This window comes from Branchiostoma lanceolatum, chromosome 9, assembly GCF_035083965.1.
Source record: "Branchiostoma lanceolatum isolate klBraLanc5 chromosome 9, klBraLanc5.hap2, whole genome shotgun sequence".
Classification (NCBI taxonomy): domain Eukaryota; kingdom Metazoa; phylum Chordata; class Leptocardii; order Amphioxiformes; family Branchiostomatidae; genus Branchiostoma; species Branchiostoma lanceolatum.
Genome location: NC_089730.1, coordinates 21,385,712 through 21,406,523, shown reverse-complemented (window position 1 = coordinate 21,406,523; position 20,812 = coordinate 21,385,712). Strand labels below are relative to the sequence as shown.

At 42.6% G+C, this 20,812-nt stretch overlaps 4 protein-coding genes across 4 annotated transcripts; 2 read left to right on the top strand and 2 right to left on the bottom strand.

Moving 5' to 3' along the window:
- Positions 1-3,036: 3,036 nt before the first annotated feature.
- On the top strand, positions 3,037-6,287 carry LOC136442733 ((3R)-3-hydroxyacyl-CoA dehydrogenase-like). The gene is made up of 4 exons (XM_066439676.1): positions 3,037-3,982; positions 4,821-5,005; positions 5,833-5,964; positions 6,246-6,287. Exons 1-4 carry the CDS (start codon positions 3,859-3,861, stop codon positions 6,285-6,287), a joined length of 483 nt encoding a protein of 160 aa, XP_066295773.1. The 5' UTR covers positions 3,037-3,858.
- On the top strand, positions 5,390-10,667 carry LOC136441690 ((3R)-3-hydroxyacyl-CoA dehydrogenase-like). The gene is made up of 9 exons (XM_066438128.1): positions 5,390-5,472; positions 5,833-5,964; positions 6,381-6,479; positions 6,819-6,901; positions 7,191-7,278; positions 7,756-7,801; positions 9,363-9,437; positions 9,998-10,461; positions 10,504-10,667. Exons 3-8 carry the CDS (start codon positions 6,417-6,419, stop codon positions 10,006-10,008), a joined length of 366 nt encoding a protein of 121 aa, XP_066294225.1. The 5' UTR covers positions 5,390-5,472; positions 5,833-5,964; positions 6,381-6,416; the 3' UTR covers positions 10,009-10,461; positions 10,504-10,667.
- On the bottom strand, positions 10,622-13,216 carry LOC136442731 (uncharacterized). The gene is made up of 6 exons (XM_066439675.1): positions 13,177-13,216; positions 12,978-13,117; positions 12,350-12,522; positions 11,943-12,100; positions 11,446-11,493; positions 10,622-11,022 (listed from the first exon to the last, which is right to left on the bottom strand). Exons 1-6 carry the CDS (start codon positions 13,214-13,216, stop codon positions 10,622-10,624), a joined length of 960 nt encoding a protein of 319 aa, XP_066295772.1.
- Positions 13,217-14,261: 1,045 nt separating this feature from the next.
- Positions 14,262-17,974, bottom strand: LOC136442730 (IgGFc-binding protein-like). The gene is made up of 6 exons (XM_066439674.1): positions 17,970-17,974; positions 17,749-17,931; positions 17,252-17,508; positions 16,534-16,722; positions 16,087-16,269; positions 14,262-15,925 (listed from the first exon to the last, which is right to left on the bottom strand). Exons 1-6 carry the CDS (start codon positions 17,972-17,974, stop codon positions 14,679-14,681), a joined length of 2,064 nt encoding a protein of 687 aa, XP_066295771.1. The 3' UTR covers positions 14,262-14,678.
- Between the last annotated feature and the right edge of the window lie 2,838 nt (positions 17,975-20,812).

The window sequence follows — 20,812 nt, the reverse complement described above, 5'->3', positions numbered from 1 at the left end:
TGCCTACAGCGTGAAGTTACAAATGTTACAAATGGCGCTCTGTGATTGGACGAAAGTTTCCATACTCGTTAACAGCTGAGGGAGCGAATGGATCACCACGCATGCGCGGGTCATAGGTCATGGCCGTGAGATAACAGTATGTCTCATGACCAGACCAGCATAAACCGACGTGCCCGTGTCACCTCAGTAACCCTCATTCTACATCTAACATTGCTGACATCTTTGAAATTGTCCCTTGAAATATAGAATCTTTACAAACTCCTAGAATCAGTTATCTGTTAGAATCTCAGGATCTATGTCAGAAATAGATATAGCCATACGTCACAATGAATGCTAGTCATCGTGCCCTTTCTGTCAAGCCGACACCTAATGTGTAGCTCTAAAATGTTATGTTGTAGTACAAAGCGCTATAAATATCGTTGTCTCTGTGTAACTCACCAATGACGAACTTTGCCTGTTGTTCAATGACCTCACGCGCGACCTCCGAGTTATCTTGACCATGTACCAGCTGGCCACTTGGTGTCAAAGAACAACCTCACATGTCATCCTACACTGATATACTAGATAACTTAAGTTTCAGTTGATTTCGGAAAGTCTTTGTTCTGTTTATTTTATTAAATATATCTATATATCTATGTATTTATTCATTTTGTTGTTGTTGCATTGCCTTGACGCGAGTTATGTGAACTGACACGAACTCCACTTGACTTGTCTCATTTTGCATGTTTAATTTTTCTTTCTGCATTTTTCTTTCCATGGTAGATGAGGAAAATGGATTTATTTGTCATTGTTTACCCGCCCACGACACAGACTCACACACGGAATTTGGACATTGACCGCAACCCCAAACCCAATTGAATCAGAACAATTACTAAAATTATGATTGATATTGATTATCGATGATATTGATTATTAATCATATTGATCATCGATAATCGGGCTTACTGTATGCAGGTATTTTGAAATTGTGGTTGGGAATTTTTCAATATTTTTCTGGTCCAAAAAGGACATATTTCATTGTCGAGTCGTGAAGGCCAGAAGTACAAAACATTGCATTAAATCACCACCACCACAAAAAGGAAGCTCTATTGTAGAGTGCATTCAATTGCAAATTAACATTCTACGCCCAATCCCTTTTCTAGTCTCCTGTCAACCTGTCTAGTTTGAAAACAGCAAAATTTATAAGATATCACACTCCACAGCTAGTGCGCTCATACAAATGTCAGACAAGTGGCTGGGGGAGATAGATGATGGATATTTGGTTGGTGCTGTTATGCTAGATTTTAGCGCGGCATTCGATATCATAAACCATGACATCTGTTTAGCTAAGCTAAAAAGCTATGGCTTCGAACAATCGGCTATTAACTGGATACGTAGTTACCTTGGTAACAGGAAACAAGCAGTATTTGTTAATGGTAGTTTTTCATCTTATAGAGAGTCCAAGTGCGGTGTGCCCCAGGGTAGCTGCCTTGGTCCACTTCTATTTTCAATATTTGTAAATGACCTACCCACAGTTACAAAGAATAGCATGATAGTAATGTATGCAGATGACTCAACTCCGTCAGCATCAGCTCCTACTGTAGCGCAGCTGCAAAGCAAGCTGCAGTCGGACTTGGAGCGGATTTGGAAGTGGGTAGAAACAAATGAACTTGTACTTAACATTGGTAAGACAAAATCCATAATGATGGGTACAACACAAAAACTAAAACAGAGTCCCAAATTACATCTTAGCATTGACGGGACCAACATCACCCAAGTAGATCACGCCGAACTGTTAGGTTTCATTATTGACCCACACCTTGCATGGACCGCGCAAACCGACAAAACCAAGCTGAAAATGGCAGGCACCCTCGCTACAATTAGAAGAAACAAAAACTACTTCACACCAAACGCATTAAGAACAGTTATACAGACTCTTGTTTTGTCACATCTTGAATACTGTTCCGCACTTCTGTCCTCCGCACCACAAACACATATAGACAAACTACAGATAATACAAAACCGTGCAGCTCGCTTAGCCACAAACACTACTTTTGATGCCAGACTAGACAACCTTCACACCCAGTTAAACTGGCAAACAGTCAAAGAAAGACTTTTCACCAGCACCATCTGTTCATTCCATAAAATTGTAAATGAGAATCAACCGAAATGTATTTTCAAAGAATTGCAAAGAATAGAATCAACGCACACACACAACACGAGACTGTCACAAAGAGGGGCGTTCACACTAGCCAAACCAAGGACTAAAGCTAAAACCAGAACATTTGTATACAGGAGCATAAAAACATACAACACCCTACCTTCTCACATCACAGCTGGAAACGCTCGCACATTCAAAGAACACATCAAGCAATTAAGTAAGGGAAAGAACAAGCACATGCGTCTTGACACATGGTGGTAATTTTTGTATATGATTAGTATATTGAAGTTATTATATTATGTTATCATTATGATTACCTTTGTTTATATTTATGTTCAGTTCACTCAATTATGTTGAACAATTTTTGGTATTAGTTCTGGGTTTCCTTATATACTATTATCTATACAATGATTCCGTTTTTATGTTGACCTCTGACCTCTCCGCTCATTTTTAAGTTCATCATAATTGATTTTGTATGATTTACTATCTAATAATTGTTTTCGTTCTTCCTGTATTTGATTTAATTGTATTGTTATTGTTATTGTTATTGCATTGATAAAATTGTATTTAATTAGGAGGACTCCAGGAAGATTAGTGTATGAATTGTTGTACACTAATGGAGATCTTAATAAAACAAACAAACAAACAAACAAACAAACAAACCGCCACAGTAGAAATCGGACTTTACCCAGTTTGAACATTGCGCTGATCACGGCCCTGTTACGCAACCTGTTGGTCCGGTCCGAGGTTGTTTTTTAGGTACAAACGCCCTACCGGACGCACTCTGGTGGTAAAACACAGTTCAATTCACGTGTCACATCCTCTGGAAGCACAGAATCCAATGCATATTGAAGGCGGGGGCGGGGGGGGGGTACTATCGGGAAAGGCACACGATGTTTATTTCAAGGAATATTCATCCCGTAGACACCAGAATCTTATTCAAGGGTGTGAGAAAATATATAATTATACCACCTCCCCATACAATACGCTTAGACAACAAGTAACAAATCATGAAATCTATTTCGATATAGTCAATTTATCGTCGACACTCTTTCTTTTTCTTCCATGGTTTTGTCCATGTAATTTATTTCAAACTTTTTACAGAATGTACAGCTTTCATAATAATAAGTTTATTGCAAATTCATGACCGTAGGCTAATTGCACATTGACAACAATGTCGAAGTACAAACATAGAGTAAAACACAAGGCATACATGTGATACAAGATCATACTATTATTTATATACATACATGCGTGATCAAATGTCTAAAATCTCCCCATTTACTTTCTGCTTTTGCGCGCGAAAAATTGTGTTCTATGGTTAGTACCTTTAAGTTAGGCTTAATCTAAGGCTTTTGATTGCAAAACCGTACCCTAAGGGCAGGCGAAGCGCCGCATAGCGACTTTAATAAAAGTGCATGTCACAGTGTCAGTCATTCGACACCTGCGGGTTAGCCTGTGTTACAAAAGCTCTCGATGCCAGGGGCTGATTGAGTCTTCTCTCCGAGAGCCTGGCCACTGGAATGGCTATTTGTCATGCCAACTTGAGTATGTTAAGTATGGCAAATGGCACTGTCCAGTGTAGTGTCAGACAGCCGCAGCCAAAATATGACAAAATAATCTCTTTTGTATATTATGAAAGGTCGAATTTCTATAAATGTGTACAAATTCTATCTCTTTGGGTAAAGTTTCTCCAGCGAAAATGACCGCATTCTATTATGCACGGAGCAATCAGGGCGGAAAGTTCAATGACCTGTGTGTCAAAGGTCAAAACAAAGATGGCGGCTGCGGCAGCGAAAACTGGCGGAGGGAGACTTGCCGGGACGGTCGCCCTGGTTACAGGTAGGTTTGAACGGTAGATAAGAAGGCAAGCACTGCCTCAGTACGTTTGTAGAAGTCTCTACAGGCCAATGACGTGATTCAGGTCCTTTAACATTGTTTTCCCGGACGAATACACATCCTGGGTACGTACGAGTGATTACTTCCGGGTACAATTATTTTGTCACAAACTGTAGCAAGTTATGCCACTAATATAGTGTTCGACTCCTTAAGTTTTGTCCACGTGTTAATTTTTGTCTATCAGCTTTCACAATCACCCGTTCAGTGTAAAGCTAGAACCTGGAGGCCTCTGGTTATTTTGCACATGGAAATTTGCCTACTAACGTCAGTCAACGAACTCATCCGAGTCTAAAATGCAGTGTACTAGTACACGGGGCAGGGACCTTATTTGATGCTCTGGACACATTAAATATGCACGTTTGAATGCAAAACAAGCTGTTGTGCATTCATTAGTGCATAGATCATGTCTCCAGAGCATCAAATAAGGTCCCTGCCCCGTGTACACTGCATTTTAGACTCGGATGAGTTCGGGTGAGTTCGGGTGAGGTTTTAAGGTAACCGCCAGTGGGTGTCAATTGGGACTTATCCATGGTGTGAGTAAAGTTGTGGCCTGAATATTTAGGTAAACGCGGTGCTTAAAGACCGATAAAGCTATCTTGTTATGAAGGGCTACAGCTGTATACATGTGTCAGATGATCCAATGGCTGGTATGCCCGTTACTATAGCGATTGTTGGTATGGTTACCCCACGTGAATGGAACGGTATCGGAGTACCTTAGCCAGGCATCTGCATAGTTAATATATGACTATTACTATAGTGATTGTTGCTATGGTTACCCCAGGTGGCGGGAACGGAATCGGTCGCGCCGCGTGCCAGAGGTTCGCCAGGGAGGGCGCGGCGGTCGCCGTGGTGGACATCAGCCAGCCGGCGGCGCGGGAGACGCTGGAGTCGCTCCCCGCCGTGCCGCACGGGCTGCACCGCGGGTACGCAACGGACGTGTCTTCTTCCGCAGCCGTCAACAAACTGGTACGGACTCACTCACACACACACACACACACACACACACACACACACACACGCAGGCACGCACGCGCGCACCTTCACACGCACACGCGCACCTACACGCACGCACACACACGCTGGAGTCGCTCCCTGCCGGGCAAGGACCGCACCACCAGTACGCAACGGACGTGTCTTCTTCTGCAGCCGTCAACAAACTGGAACGGACTCACGAACACACGGGTCTACACACACACACACACACACACACACACACACACGCACACACACACGCGCGCGCACGCACACACACACACACACACACACACACACACACACACACACACACGCACACACACACACACACACACGCACACACTGTCACACACACACACACGCACACACACACGCTGGAGTCGCTCCCTGCCGTGCCGCACGGGCCGCACCGCGGGTACGCAACGGACGTGTCTTCTTCTGCCGCCGTCAACAAACTGGTACCTGGATTTTCATTCACAGACAGATTAACGCACGAACGCACAAAAACGGCCACAGTACACCCACACACCACAAACGGCCACACCCACCCACACACCACACACACAAGCACACAAACATATACACACACACACACACACACACACACACTAAGATGCGCGCACACATACACACACATTTGTCCCTCTCCTCTTTGAATAACTGAAATGATAACTTGTATTAAATCAATACAAGATTTCATTTTAAACGTTAGTACCTTTTGATATTCCACAATGGGTGAATATAACTCGTTCTTTTTAGATAACAATACCACAGGAGCGTCCTAAAATGGTTTTCATTCCCCTTTTCTTCCCTCCTAGGTAACTGATGTCTGCTCTGATTTCCCCAGCCCGCCCAACGTAGTGGTGACGTCAGCAGGGATACTCAGGTACGCCCCCTTTCTGGAGGTTGATGAACAGCACTTCGATGACGTCATCGGCGTAAACCTGAAGGTTTGTCAACATTGCACAACCACATCTTCATATCAACGCTTTTCTTGTACTTGTAGCGAGGTAAAGATCTGATAAATCAATACCCAATATTACACAATCATGTTCTTCCCTGCTGCAATGTAAATTGGATTTCGAAGAAATAAATGAATAAGATGGACGATGAAATCTGTGTAACGCAAACTCTCATTGTCCGATGTCCGAGGCTCTAACTTGACGCTATCCACAGAGTTTGAAGCCGGCCGTTTCACCGAGTTACCAATTCCCAGCTTTTCCGTGCTTAGCCTCTACGGGTCCGACCAATGGGAGACCTGATTCAAGCGTGATTTGTCCGACTATCACGGCTATAACTTAAAACAGTGTAACTCTTATTGTTAGGAAACTAAACTTTTTTTTCATCATGTTATTTTTGTACACAGGGCACGTTCCTGGTGGCGCAGGCCTTCGCCCGGCTGATGGTTCAGAGGAAACTGCAGAACTGTTCCATCTGTACGCTGTCGAGTGTCTCCCTCAGAACGGTGAGTAGGGCTGCAAAGTCATCATAGATAAATTTGGTTCCATTTGTCGGAAGTTATAGTTAAATCCTGTTTCAGATGATATTAAAAAAAAACACAGTGGAATAGTAAGGGCTGTTGGTATGATGATGATAGATTTCATTTGCCGCACCTACCAGGCTTGAGTGACAGACCTTGGTATTTTTACACTTACTTGTCACTCATGACTTGCATATACCAGGTGGTTTCCATAATCAGGAAGGTTATTTGCCTCATGGACAAACCAAAGGGAATTTCATGATGCGGAAAGGTTGTGTGTAGTTGTTATATGTCATTATAAGTACATTTTGTGTTCTCTTCCAGGGCACGGTCAACCGCTCACCCTACAACACCACCAAAGGCGCCATCGTGTCACTCACCAAGTCCATGGCTATGGAACTTGCACAGTAGGTTTTATAAACAACTCACATAGTACAACTGTATCTAATTTTGTCCTGTACGATTAACAAATGGGCCAGAAAGGAAATATTCCTTGATATGATAGGAAACGTTTACTGTCTTAGTGTATTGAACTTACCCATTGACTGCAATGTTTAAAGACAAATTAATCCCTACAGCTGGAAATGATCTCTTTTTCAGCTTCACTAGAATGGCATTGATGTTTTTGCTAGCTTAACGTACTCATAGGCAACGGTTCGAAGTCGCATGCATTGAGCGTGTTTGTTTGGTTGCCAGGTACAACATCCGGTGTAACACAGTCATCCCGGGAAGCATCCGGACGGAGATGGTGATGAAGAACCGAACACCTGAGGAACTGCAGCAGGTGAGACAATAACAAAAACATCTTGCTCAAACACAAGACATCTCATAAGTTATATTGAAATCAAGTCACGTCAAGTCAATGCCTTTTTTTTCAAATGTTTGTTCGGCCATGTGCACACAGGCCGCTTAATAGATTTTTAATTGTGTTTTAAGTAAATCTATTACACAACCCACATATCTGTTCATTTTTGTTCTTGTATTTGGTAGATCAAGTTCTATTGTGTTGAATGAAGATATGCTACTGTTGAAAATGCATTTTGGTCCAAATGATGCATGTATACAACTGAGCTTTCCCCATGAAAAGATTTCGCAGATTTCCTCTTTTAGAATAAATTTGTAACCAGGGAGAATGAAACTTCTGGATACGTAGATTGGGAATGCGAGATTTAAAAGTCTGCCGTTTTTAATTTTTATGATAATTTTTTAGCACATTTTTTTAATGCAATGAGCAATGTATTTCTATTGTGTCTTCATCCAGCGGGTCCAAGCCAGCGTCCCCCTGTGTAGGGTAGGCGAACCGGAAGGTGAGATTGAACAAATTTAACATAGGATATAGGAGATTCTTTTTACACAACCAGGTAATCTCACCTGCTGACGTTTCGGTGTCTGTCAGACACCTTCTTCAGAGCTTCTGACTGGAGTACTGCTTCTCACCGCTATAAGTAGCCGATGTAGGTGGCGCTTTTGCGGCGAGAACGTAATCCCAAATATGTTGTTAAAAGAATCTCCTATATCCTATATTCTACCAACCTGATGAAATTAATTTCGGAAATTTAACATAATCTGTACAGACTAGCTTTGGGTAACCATATATTCATTTATTCATTTATCTATTTGTTTATTTATTTATGGGTTTGGCTGTTTTGGACATACAGCCAGGGTTGCCCAACAAACTAGTTTGCCTTATGCTTGAGTCACATTTCCAAAGCGGGGCCCGGTCGGGCAGCTTGCGGGAACGAAAAATATAATATAAAAGACAACGAAAGACAAAAACGTTAAAAAATTACTCCTAACTAGACATTGTTTATTTTCTTGATATGCATATTTCATTTTTCGTTTTCGCAAACACCCCGACCGGGCCCCGCTTCGGAAATGTGACCAAAGCATTAGTTTGCTTACGGTACACCCGAACTTGATTTTAGGGTCGTACTGTTTAACACATGTATTGTGATAAGGCTTGTGCCTATATAATTAATTGCAGTGTACTTTTTGTTCTAAACGTGACCCGTCCATCGATATCCTTCCATCCTCCTGAAGAGGTGGCGAATCTAATCCTGTTCCTGGAAAGAGATTAGATTTGATATTATCTGTACAGACTACTTTTGATAAACCATCAAAAAAAACTATTATGTTTTTTTTTGCATCAGGAGTACTCAGAGCCCTCAAACGTTTTGCCCGTATAAACCGTTTCTCACTCGTTTTTATATGTTTGGGCTTTTTTAATTGTTGCAGCTCCGATGTAGTTTTGTTTCTAACATAACCGTTCTATCCTATCAGAGGTGGCGAATCTAATCCAATTCCTGGAGAGAGATTAGATTTGATATTATCTGTACAGACTACTTTTGATAAACCATTAAAAAAAACTATTATGCTTTTTTTTTGCATCAGGAGTACTCAGAGCCCTCAAACTTTTTGCCCGTACAAACCGTTTCTCACCGTTTCTAACCGTTTTTATATGTGACAATTGTAATTGTTCTAGAACAAAAGATGAATTCATTTTGATAGAGGTCAAGTGAGGTCATGTAGTCAGTGCATTTAGAACTGTACAAGAACAGAGTGCACTATCAAGATATTTGCTGTAATGTGATTGGTTAAGCCACCTAGGGCACTATGCACTAATGGCCTATAAAAGCCAGAACACACTGTAATGTGCTCATTCGAGCCTTGATCCTTGAGAAAGCCACACACAGGCGAAACATGTCGGTGTGGGCTCGAATAAAGTTCTAAACGGGAACTATACGCGGCTACAGCCTCTTTTCTGAAGATGTGGCGTGAGTGTGTACGGTTGGTTTGAGGTTGCCCACTACTACTGCCTGCAGCTCAGATGTAGTTATTGTTCTAAACGTGACCCTTCTATCCTACCAGAGGTAGCGAATCTGCTCCTGTTCCTGGCCTCCGCTGAGAGCAGCTACATGACCGGGCAGGCCGTGGAGATAACGGGTAGGTGACAACGATATAATTATACAAGCAAATGGATGATAAACAAAAACGAAACGTAACTTGAAAGTTCATCTATGTTGGTAAAAATCATTCTGAAACAAGTTTTTAACTAGTACTGTAATTTCCAACACAAGAAGTGGACTTACCCAAATTTGTGACTGTACAACACCAGTCTTTTTCAATGAGTGAGCAATCCACCGCTACTTATGATCCACTCCTCCCGGAGTCACGTGTGCTATCTGCATAACGTGACGTCATCCAGCGGTGTCCTACAGTCGAAAAAAGTCAAATTCTTGCGTTGGAAATTAAAGGAAAAAATTGTTTCAGAAAAACGAAACATATTGTTAAGACTTGAATTATGTATATTTTACTTTATGTTTTATGTCATTCTTTAGTATAGGTACAGGCTAAAGCATGTAGGTAAAATATTGAACGTAATTGAAAAAAAAAAACATTTTACGTTAATACCTTCAGAGAACTGTTTTATAATTCTTGCATGTTCCTGTATGCCATCATTCAACCGTCTGAGTTGACCTGTTTCTGTCTCTTTCGTCCCGCAGGTGGCATGTAGTGTATTCTCAACCACGAGCAAAATGTTTTTAAGATATGCCTATGACGCCATGACTCTTCAAAACGGGTACGGGAAATAGTAGTTGATGTCATTACATGGCTTTGTTTTAAGTTCTTCAACATCACGCTGGTGCTTCAGATAATAACAGACGCGTACTGCCCTAACCATCATCACAATACTTTTATTGAAGAAATTTAAAATAAAAAAATTCAAGACCCCTAAACCCCTGGTGACCATGACCTGTTTACTTATTATTACTAGGTTAAACTTGATACACTCGTGAAACACCTTGGATAAATACTAATAGATTCTTGTATAAGTTAATTGTGGATCAAAGAATATGTACTAACCGCTACTAGCTGCAGTCACTCTGTTAGTGTTTTAGGGTAGACTGTAAATATTGATGGACAGTCCGATTCAGAATCGGCTTAGATGTGTTTCTGAAGGTCAAATGCGCAAGAATGTTGTAGCTTCTTGCCCTGGACACAACGAAAGGCTTTGGTTGTGTCCAGGGCAAGAAGCTACAACATTCTTGACAGCGCACGATGCTTCAACGTGAAGCATGAGTATGAAACAAAATAACTGTTTGACGTCATTGTTTAAGATCAACCTGTTAATTTGGTGTGACTTGACAAATAAACTTCCTAGAGGAATCAGAACACTTGTAATCGTTCCACTTGTCATCCCTCCAATACTCCGCACAGTCCTCGTTACCCCCGGAGTTGTCGGGCATTTTCGGATACCACGACGTGAAACTTCCAAGAGCAGCACCGTCTGCCCACACCCAGCGCCCCTCCTTGGCGCGGTAACTCAGTCCGAACCAGAAGTAGGCCTTGTTATCGACGGCGTCCTTCAGGTTAATTAGGAACGTGTTTGTGGTCCTGTCGCGCGGCATGGCGAGAGTTCCACCGTCAGAAGAACAAGTCGCGGCTGCATCATCGTAGCTTCTCTGCCGGTTGAAGGCCTTGAAGCACGACCGACTATGCTGATGGTAAACGTACCCGTTGGGGCAGCCTGTTTGAATGGTTCAAATAATCAATTTTTTCATTCACTTCATATGGTAGGGTTTATGGTCAAAATAACCTGCCTGCTATTTAGGGGCTTATAATACAGTTCATTCTATGCTAAAGCATGATACTAGTATATGTTACGTATGTCATGTGAATTTATGATATCAATTATTCCTGCCATTATCCATCACTTTGAATACGGCTGTATGAAATCGAGATGAGATGGTGAAAATGATATGATTAAGTCTTGGTGAGATAAGAAGATGAGATTATCATTTATTCTTGTTTGTATCAAGTGCCTTACTCGTTATAATTTGGTCAGCATTAACGTGTACTAAATGATAAATATAAGACTTCTTTTAAAAAAAACATCGTCCAGCTCAATGCAGCTGCAACAAAGCACCAAGAATAAAGAGATATAGCTTACCCTTTTGTATGTAAATGACCATGCGATCGGCTCTTCCAACGTTAGTCCCTGAAAATAATTTTAAAAGCAGCTCATATAACAGAGAAATAACAAAAGTTCAACTTGTATCATTCGTAGAGAGGCGATAAGACGGAATCGGCCGGTTTTGACTTTGTTCGTCTTTCTGTACCTCGCTAGGGCAGGGTGCTCTAACTCGATTTTAAGATATCAACAAATCAGCATAAAATTTCTCATGTTGCCCTGCTTATAGGCTAGATTGCCCTGATCTGAAGGTCTAGTTCACTGTGCACTAGCTAGGTTAGGTTGCTCTGTAAAACTTGTTCAACTTGTAGTTAGTTTTTCAACTTCATTTGTTGTGTTTTTCGAGTTGAAGTGGATTGACAAGTAATAAGTAATGGGAAATATTTTAGGGATATTATCAGAGGGATATTATAGGGATAAACATAGCTTATTTATCTCTGATAGCTGCCTAGGTTGAATGAAAAAAAGCCTTTTACCGTCGTTCCAGTTGACGTACGTAGTTGCACGAGAAAACAAAATGTAGGGTCGCTGGTCCACAGGATCCCGCTCCCAAGTGCAATGGTTTCTTTCGGCCAACACAAGCCAACCGTAGTCACGGGGACAGCCGTCGTGGCTTCGATTGATGAAAAACGTTCTGCATTGACGATGAAAAAGGGTATGTATTAAAGTCTTTGCCAGTCTTCTATATTTCAGTCTGTGGATAGGTGCTATATATTAAAATCAGAGAACAAAGGTAGAAAGTTTTGTGATATATGTTGATATAGATACGTGTATTGTATTGTTGCGTCATGATTTGTCCTAAGTCTGAGGTACGACCCCTTTTTTATTGTACAACTGACATGATATGGTTCAGTGAATCGATACAGATGTACAACAAATTTACCTTAGAGGACGAGCGTATCCTGTAATCGAAAAGAAGTCGTTAGGTTCAGTACTGATGTCGTTCCACGAAGATGAGATCAGACGATCCAGGGAGAACCAGCTGAACTTGTCCGTGTTTTCTCCGTTGAATATCAGCTCGACATTACCAGTGGGGGCCTCCAGTTCGATCTTCACCTATAACGTTGAATTATGGTCAGTTGACAAGTACTTCCAATTTTATGATTGTTATTATATCTAATCTTGACTTTGAATGGAAATGAAACATACTCAATACAGGTGTTCCTGACTCATTGTTATTTTCAGACTATCCCGGCTAATAAGCCACACACTGCGTTAGATATGTATATATTTGCCACACGGGGTCTGTATGAGTTTGTAGACTATTGTATCACACATGCACTTCCAAAAAGGTGCGTCCTTGTTATCTATTGGAGATATTCCACTTCAAATGCAAAAAGTGGATGATGTATGTTTAGTAGACAACCCAAATAAATGGCTTCTATATATAAAATTCAGAGCCTTGAAAATACTGTCGAAATCCTAATGTAATGAAGTTGGACAGGCAGTTGATTAGAAGAAAAAGAAACATTGGGCATGAAAGCAGATAAAAGAATCTAAGACAAACGTACCCGTTTGATGCCAAGCGATCCCCACTGCTCCACCAAAGGGCTCTTGTGATGTAAAACGTTTACACCGGCGCCTGCGCTCCAGGCGTCCACGGCCGTCTGTCCCGTTCCTTTCACGGTCGCAAATATCTGCAGCCATCTGACTGTACAGATATAGAACAATGCATTAGTGATCATCATAACCTTGTCGTGACGGTCTCACAAGCGCTCATGGCCTTTCTCCATCCCTCCCTATCCTCCATTGGACTGTGGATGTCTTCCTAAGTACACCGCGCATCTAGACACAGTGATCGATAAATGTAGGTAATAAGTGAGTGGTCTTTATTTTGTGCTAATGCTATGAAAACTTGATTACTAGAAAGGCAACAATTCGAAAATGGACTTTTCCATAAACACAAAACAGACTCCTCTACACGGAAGTCAGGAAGTGCGCCCAAGTGCCGTATTTCCTGGTTAACATTTAACCAGTGATTACTTTGAGCAGTGGGTGGGCTGGTGTTTGGATAATGACGTCAACACCACAGTCGGACATACTGGGGTATTCCCCCGGTACCTAAACCCTCGGGTCACGATCTAAAATTAGTACATGATCTTCACGCTTCTTAGTTAAAGAGAGATTGCTTATCATTGCTTATTGTTTGTTATTGGGTGGGCTGACTACCATTTCTTAGCAGTCATGAGCTGGTCTTTAGTGGCTGGCATTCGTTGCTTACTCATGTGACCTCATTAATGCAACAGTTGCTCCAAGTGTGGGACATAGAACTGTAATGTTTGAACCGTTCACACCAAAAAGGACCCTACTCCAGTCCTATTGTTTAGTGTCGTGGGTTCCATACATGCTTGGCCATGGGATGTTGCTTTCCTGGAACTCGGCACCTAGCTCCCAAATATCGCTATAGTTACTATGATTGCCATATAGGTTTCAGTTAGGTTTTGGATAGATTTCCACAGACACAGCTTCGGAGGTCAAAATCGAAATTTATTTCTGTACTGCAATCACAACATTAACACAGTATAGCGATAAATATACATGTAGTATTTCCTCTGTTCAAACAGTCCAAAACATAGCCGTCTACATCGATTGCGTTTTTAGTGATAACATTTCACCCAAATCGCTCCAAACTAAATTCCAAACAAGAAAACAGAAAACAAGCAGTGATTCTTGCTGCCCTAAAATGTAACACATCTGTATGACTAAAAAAGAAATATCAAAAGAAATATATACAACACAAACCAATGAGCTTCACACATTAACAGCAATAAAAACTAGAGCACTTATAATTAGTCTACAAGCTTATAAGTTTTAGGTTTCCGAACGTAGTGAATCTGGGGTCATAAACGTCATGTCGTTTTCAGACAAATTGAGAGTTCCTCGTATTTTCTTCTTCCTAATCGTTTCCTGGTTGCTTTGCTCTCTTCGTGGTTTATTCAGCAGCTTAGCACTATTTACCAGGCCTAGGTGGTTGTAGGTTACTCAGCATCCTGAAGAGATATCTCTGATGTGTTCATCCCGCAGGTGATTGGTTGATTCGATAGGCTTAATACGTCATCGTTAACACCTCAGATTTTTTTCTAAGTCTAGATCTGGCCCTCCCATCTTGCAACTCATTGTCTAAATAAGTATCAGTATCTAGAACTTGTATCTTGACTATTTATTTCAACTCATTGAAATTAAACTATATCAACTTTATGCTTCTCTACTATCTAGGGATTTCCAGAGATCGGCGCAAAACGCATACCACCTGGGAAACCGACTGAGTCAGCGTTGGCATAGCCATAGTAGAAAATCGAGAAGGTGACTATGGCGGATCTGTGTTTGATCTTGTGCGTGCCAGTGCGAGTGATGTGCAGCTGCGCAGCGGACAGGTCAGTGCCTGGAATCGGCACCCATGAGGTGGAGGACAGAAGAGCGTGCCCGTCATACAGGAGGCCGTACTTCTCTGAGGTTTTTATGACGACATTGATGTAGCTGTCAAACACTGTACCCACGGCATCAACAGTGGCAAACGTATAATCAGCTGCAAAGTGTTCAATCGGAGGGAGATACATCATTAACGGACCTGAGTCGACACCACCAGAGCTTTGTCCCTTGTTGTACTGCAGGACCATGATCGGCTTAGAGGATGTGATGACCTGGTAGACGTCGGACGGAATATCCAGCTCCCAGAACTCACCCGAATGCATAATTCTATAGCTTCCTGCCTGCCCCGTGACACTGACTGCTGTATTGTCTCTGGCAGCAACGATGCGGAAGATGTCGCCTCCCGTACGGTCAGCAAGAGGAACAGTAACAAACCGTTTGCCCCAGGTGTCCACTGGGGGGATCTGCTCCACTAGGTGGTCACAATTGCCAGTTGGCACTCTGGCACACTGAACGCCAGACATCAGGGTAACAGGCTTGTTTGATGTAACACGTGTGCCTGTCAGGTCCGATCCTTGGAACTGAACAGCTTCAAATTTGTTCAAAGCCAAGCTGATAACACGTCCAGTAGAGTACGCCACACCTTGGTACTGCGTATCCCCCCGCAAAGTGATCTCAACATCCGTGTTGTCTTCAATGCCAAAGACACCGAATTCTGATGGTGAAGACGGGGTGTAAGACGCTACAAAATATTCATTTCCAAGCACATCCTTTGGGAGACCAAGAAACCCGTCTGTTGTGTATTGCTGCTTATTAACACCATACACAATGATTTCCGTGTCTGATGTAATAGAGACGCCCTTCTGTGCTTTTTCATTACCGCTGAGCTCGAGGGAGCTGGGAAGCTGCACGACTTGGACTGCGGCATCTGTGACCGTCAAGCGTTCGGTAAAACCGGCACCCGGGGCAGAGACGGTGACCGAGGCGGGATCAGAACTTGCACTGGTGATGAACAACTCGAGCTCCGGAGCCAACCATCCAAGGTTCTGGAGAAACCCAACCATGAACTCCGTGCCTCTGTTGTCCGGGGCTGCAACGATGGAAAATGTCCCTATGAACGTACACCACTTTCTAGGCACAATAAGAACTATTTGACCGCTTTCCGGGCCATGGGTGTTGCACCAAAGAAAAGTTTTAGATATTCTAGTTCTAGCTTTAAATTTAAAAATATAGAATGTGTGTCTTACTTACCGATGCATGTGACATCGCTCCCAGACCATGTACCATCGGCCTGGCAGGTCCGACGGCTGCTGCCGCTAAGCTCATAGCCCGGGTCACAGGTGAAACTGCAGTTCTCAGGATGCCGGAAGGAGGAGCCGTTATCACACGCCATCCCTCCGTTGGCGGGAGTGGACAGAGCCGAGCACTGCACACCTGGAGTGTTAGCAATGTTGCAGTTCCAGCGTTACATAGAACATGGCCTATGGCTATTGATTTTACCGCTTACTTACGTTCCAAGAGGAAAGACGACGACAATGACTTTTTTGTCAAATTATAATAATTGTGTCATCTACGAAATTTGATACATCACAAATGACGTACTACTACGCTGTGGCAATATTTGATGGCATCGCACTGAATGTAGATTTCATCAAAATGACTTTTTTTGATTTCAGATAAAGACTAAACTGTTCGTACCGATACACACGGCTTCATTTCCAGACCAGGTTGCGTTAGTCTGACAGCGTCTCTCACGGCTGCGTGGGGACGTCAACTCGTAGCCTGGGTCGCAGGTAAAGTTGCAAGCCTCCGGAAAGCGGAAGCTGGAGCCGCTGTCACACGTCATACTGCCGTGCAGGGGACTGGACAGGTCCGGGCATTTCACAGCTAGAATACAAACCGGTTTTGACATGAATACTGCAACAAGAAATGGGTATAACTAGCTAAAAACATAAAGTTCTTTTTACAAAACCTGACAGTCTCTATCATGATTGAGATACTGAATGTGAAAGATATTAATTACCTAGTGTTGAGAATTTATTCCAAACCTTTTGTGTTAGTCAGTCATAAGATAGTGTATGAGCTGGTTTCGTATCTTGAAATAGAGGGAAAAGATTTAGAATGACTTCTACCAACACAGATGAACTTGAAAGTGTCTGCCTGGCGTTCCACTCTGTATTGTATTGTTGCAATTCCGAATAAAGACAAAGAAAGGAAATAAGCTTCCAGTACCTGTTGACATTTGAGACACTGGTCAATGATGTTAAAGGTATCAACAGCTGCGAGTGAAAGAAAAATCCCGGAAGTTTTGATCGATAAATAATGATGAAACATGTCAATCAGTCTTGACTTTCTCAATCGTAAACATAGGCAGACGAGCCAAAACCAAAAGGGGAAGTAAGATGATTATATGTACCTAAACACGGTGTGGTCCCTGGACTATTTATGTCGACAGGAATGGTCCAGTTCCCGTCCTGTCCACAGGAGTACTCGGCATAGATCAGCCTGTCGTAACCATGGTAACAGTGGAGCACACAGACGACTTCGTACTCCGCCGCTGTGCTGCCTGCTGATTGGCAGGTTTGAACTGCAGAGGATGCTGGGATATAACACGCGAAGAAACCGTTCTCCGGCTCAGCGATCTGTGGTGGTGCGGCAAAGAGTAAATTGGTACTGCGCGGTTAAAACTTACTTTACTTCACTGCGTTTGCAAGAGACCTCATAACCTACAGGCACATGGAGTTGCCTTGGAAGGCATAGATTCAAGATGGCTGTACCTTTCTCCTACATAAATCTAGTATTACATATATCATTCAGCATTCTGTTAATCTGCAGATTAAAGCTTGCCGACATTCTTCTTAACATGGAACCCCCTTTCCGTCAAACGTTTTGTCATCTTTAGGAGGAGGAGACCTAAGTTGCAGAATTCTGCTGACCGGGAAAGGCGGGCAGGCGGTCCGTTCACAGCGCCGACCGTCCCCGACCGTCCCGACCCGGCAGCGGCAGCTGAAGGTCTGGTAACCCGTCAGGATGCAGATCCCATGCTCAGGGTTGCAGTCGTCCAGGCCGAGCCGGCAGTAGTCGGACGGGACACATCTGGAAAATTTTTGAAATAAGACTTTATTTATACCTACTGCATTTTTTGAAAGTCGTGGACTAAACGTCTTATTTAAGGCCGTTCGTTGTTCCAGCATCCGAAATAGAACTTTGTTCAATAGATTATCTTTAATAGAAAGGGAGAAAGGGAACAATGCTCACCAAAAGAGGATAACTTCTTTACCTTGGCTTTTCGTTCCATTGTCCGCTCGCGTTGCACCTGAAGTTGTAGAGACTGTGGAGAAGATGGCCGCTCTCATCGGCAACTTTGTACCCCGGCTCACACGCCAGGCGGCAGGAGTCCTGGTATCTGGTCCCGTTGCACGTCAGGATGCCATTGGCCGGGGTCTGTGTGAAAATTGTCGTGGTTCTGAGCAAAGTTATCCAAACTTCAAGAAGGATAAATGTTTCAAATAGGTTATCAGTTTTTCATGCTACTTATGTTACCTTAAGGTGAAAACCACAGTCTGGATTAAAACAGTCAAAAGTAGTTTATAGTTCTAATGTCTCATTTATCTTTGGCACTTACAGCAAGGTTGCCGCAGTCCTTCTTCTGACAGAACAGATCTGGTCCCCCAACAACTGGCTGGGGCGCTAAAAGTCACAAAGGAATTACAAATACCATTAACAAAGCTAAATAAGCACGGAGACATCGATCATGTATATGTAAAGTAGCTCAGTCAGGACTACTACAAGCCTATGTATGATGTGACTGTAACTGTGGGTCGTTTTGCTAACCCGAACGGCTTTTGGTCAGTTAGGGTCGCTGAAAAAACAGTAGCATGCCCTACCTCCCTCCTGTAGGCTCCAGTTTCCGGTGCTAAGACAGGTAACCCTCTGATGGTTCGTTCCTTCGTACCCGTCCGCACAGGTGACTCCGCAGGTGTTCCGGTAGGTGTGTCCGCTGGCGCACCGGATGGCGGTATTGGGGAACTCAGGAGGGGCTCCGCAACTCACTGGTAAACAAAGATGACTACATTGTTGATATCTTTAGAATCGTTTCGAATATCATGTCTATTTGCCACTTGGACTACGTATTTCGAATTTTCGATAAGACAAAAGAATATGCGTTACATGGAGAGATGGGCTAAGGGGACAACGCTAACAAGTACATGTAGAAACATTAATTTAAGACGTCCTGTATTAAGCGTCACAGACAGTATAAAATCTTGCAAGTAGGATCAATATGACATATGTAGCATTACTTGGTACACAATCCGGTTCCCCACTCCAGGTGGCCTGTGCTGTGTCTCCGTTCACCCGGCAGGTGAAGTTGTCTTGGCTCAGCCGTTCGTAACCGTCCTGACAGGTGAGATGGCACGTCTCACCGTACGTCGTACCTGTACAGGTGACGTCACCGTGGGCGGGGATCTGTTCACAGAAGAGGTAAATGAAATATTTTTAGGATTTTCAGTAATGTATGGCAATAGTCTCTGTCTAAGCTTTTAAATCATCTCATTTCAATTTGTTACTTTATTGTTTTGTTGATACAATTTCTGGCTTTATTCAAACATACAAACATATGCAAATGTAACAAAAAGCACAACTTAACTATTTAGCAGACGATACATATCGAATCATATGTATTTGATGATTGATGCATATTCTGAGATACTCACTGAGATATTTCCACAGTCAGCGATGACGCAAGTCAGAGTCTGTGATATAACGACGCCTGCCAAATGGAAAAGTTGAACACTGGATGTTGCATTCAGAACAATAAAAGCGTTCAGTACAAATCACCTTTTAGTTTGAAACATGCTTAAATTGTAGATGCCTAATATCAACATATAATCGAAAACACATTCAAGTATCTATCCGAGATACTATAATTTAGAAAAATAGAAAATGGATGATTTTCTCAAACCTGCTGATAAAGCATTTTCCATCTCTGTCGTGTTCACTCTGGGAAAGGCGGTCCAGTTTCCGGTCCAGCTGCAGCCCAGGGTGTCGTCTGTTTCCGGTACGTACCCAACGTCACAGCTGACGTCACAGCGGTCAGAGAACACGTGACCTTGGCACAGATACGAGCCATGCGGGGGGTCCTCAGGTGGGCTGCAGGTAACTACGTACATACAAACGATAAGACCAAAGTTTCAAATTGAAAATCAGAGTTTGAAATGATTAGCTTTGTCGATGAAATAGAGTGTATGTTTATTGTTTTTGATAAATCTGTCGCATATTCATTACGTGCAAATAATTTATGCCCTTTCACAGATTCGAGCAGAGCTGAGAAATGAAAAATGTTCATTGGTAGCCTTGGTTACGAGCCTAATATCACATGAAAATCAGAATAATGCCGTACCCGGGTCGCACGCTGCGGGTTTGTCCCATTCTCCAGAAGCATTGCAGGTAAGTACCGGGTGGCGGGGTAGGTAGCCTCGGTAACAGACCAGTCTGGCGCTGGAATTATATGTTGTCGTGCTGCTGTTGATTCGGCCATGAGCTAAATTCTTCAAATGAGAGACCAATGTTGTCAATCCTCTTTCCTGCAAACAAACTAAATCGTGTTTCTTTTCTTCTCCTTGTGTAAGCAATTGTCGTTTTGTTTCGTGGTTGCTAACCACATGAAGTACCGGGAAATAATTCCAATATTTCCAGGTAATTTGATGCCACAATTGTTATTCTGACGTATTCTTGTTATTTTCTATTTAGATAAGAAAATAGAGTTACGTACCTCAGCTCCGCAGTCCACGATTCTGCAAACCGGATGTCTGGTCGCCCCAAATGTCTCTGCAAACAGAAAGACAGAAGCTGTCAAATTACAAACAAAAATGTCTACAAATGTCTGCAATTTGTTCAATTGCTAACATTGACTACAGTGTTAGGTGTGACTGATCGCTTGGTGTAATATAACCATGTGAAAAAGAGACCTTAAGTT

Coding starts and splice junctions, on each gene's coding strand:
- LOC136442733 (XM_066439676.1), top strand. CDS start 3,859: ATGCACGGAGCAATCAGGGCGGAAAGTTCAATGACCTGTGTGTCAAAG. Junction 3,983..4,820: donor GACGGTCGCCCTGGTTACAG/GTAGGTTTGAAC, acceptor TGGTTACCCCAG/GTGGCGGGAACGGAATCGGT. Junction 5,965..6,245: donor TCATCGGCGTAAACCTGAAG/GTTTGTCAACAT, acceptor TTCCGTGCTTAG/CCTCTACGGGTCCGACCAAT.
- LOC136441690 (XM_066438128.1), top strand. CDS start 6,417: ATGGTTCAGAGGAAACTGCAGAACTGTTCCATCTGTACGCTGTCGAGT. Junction 6,480..6,818: donor CGAGTGTCTCCCTCAGAACG/GTGAGTAGGGCT, acceptor GTTCTCTTCCAG/GGCACGGTCAACCGCTCACC. Junction 6,902..7,190: donor ATGGCTATGGAACTTGCACA/GTAGGTTTTATA, acceptor TTTGGTTGCCAG/GTACAACATCCGGTGTAACA.
- LOC136442731 (XM_066439675.1), bottom strand. CDS start 13,216: ATGGAGGATAGGGAGGGATGGAGAAAGGCCATGAGCGCTT. Junction 11,494..11,942: donor GTACGTCAACTGGAACGACG/GTAAAAGGCTTT, acceptor AATTATTTTCAG/GGACTAACGTTGGAAGAGCC. Junction 11,023..11,445: donor GGTCATTTACATACAAAAGG/GTAAGCTATATC, acceptor CCATTCAAACAG/GCTGCCCCAACGGGTACGTT.
- LOC136442730 (XM_066439674.1), bottom strand. Junction 17,509..17,748: donor AGCAGAATTCTGCAACTTAG/GTCTCCTCCTCC, acceptor TTAACCGCGCAG/TACCAATTTACTCTTTGCCG. Junction 16,723..17,251: donor AGGGACCACACCGTGTTTAG/GTACATATAATC, acceptor TTTGTATTCTAG/CTGTGAAATGCCCGGACCTG.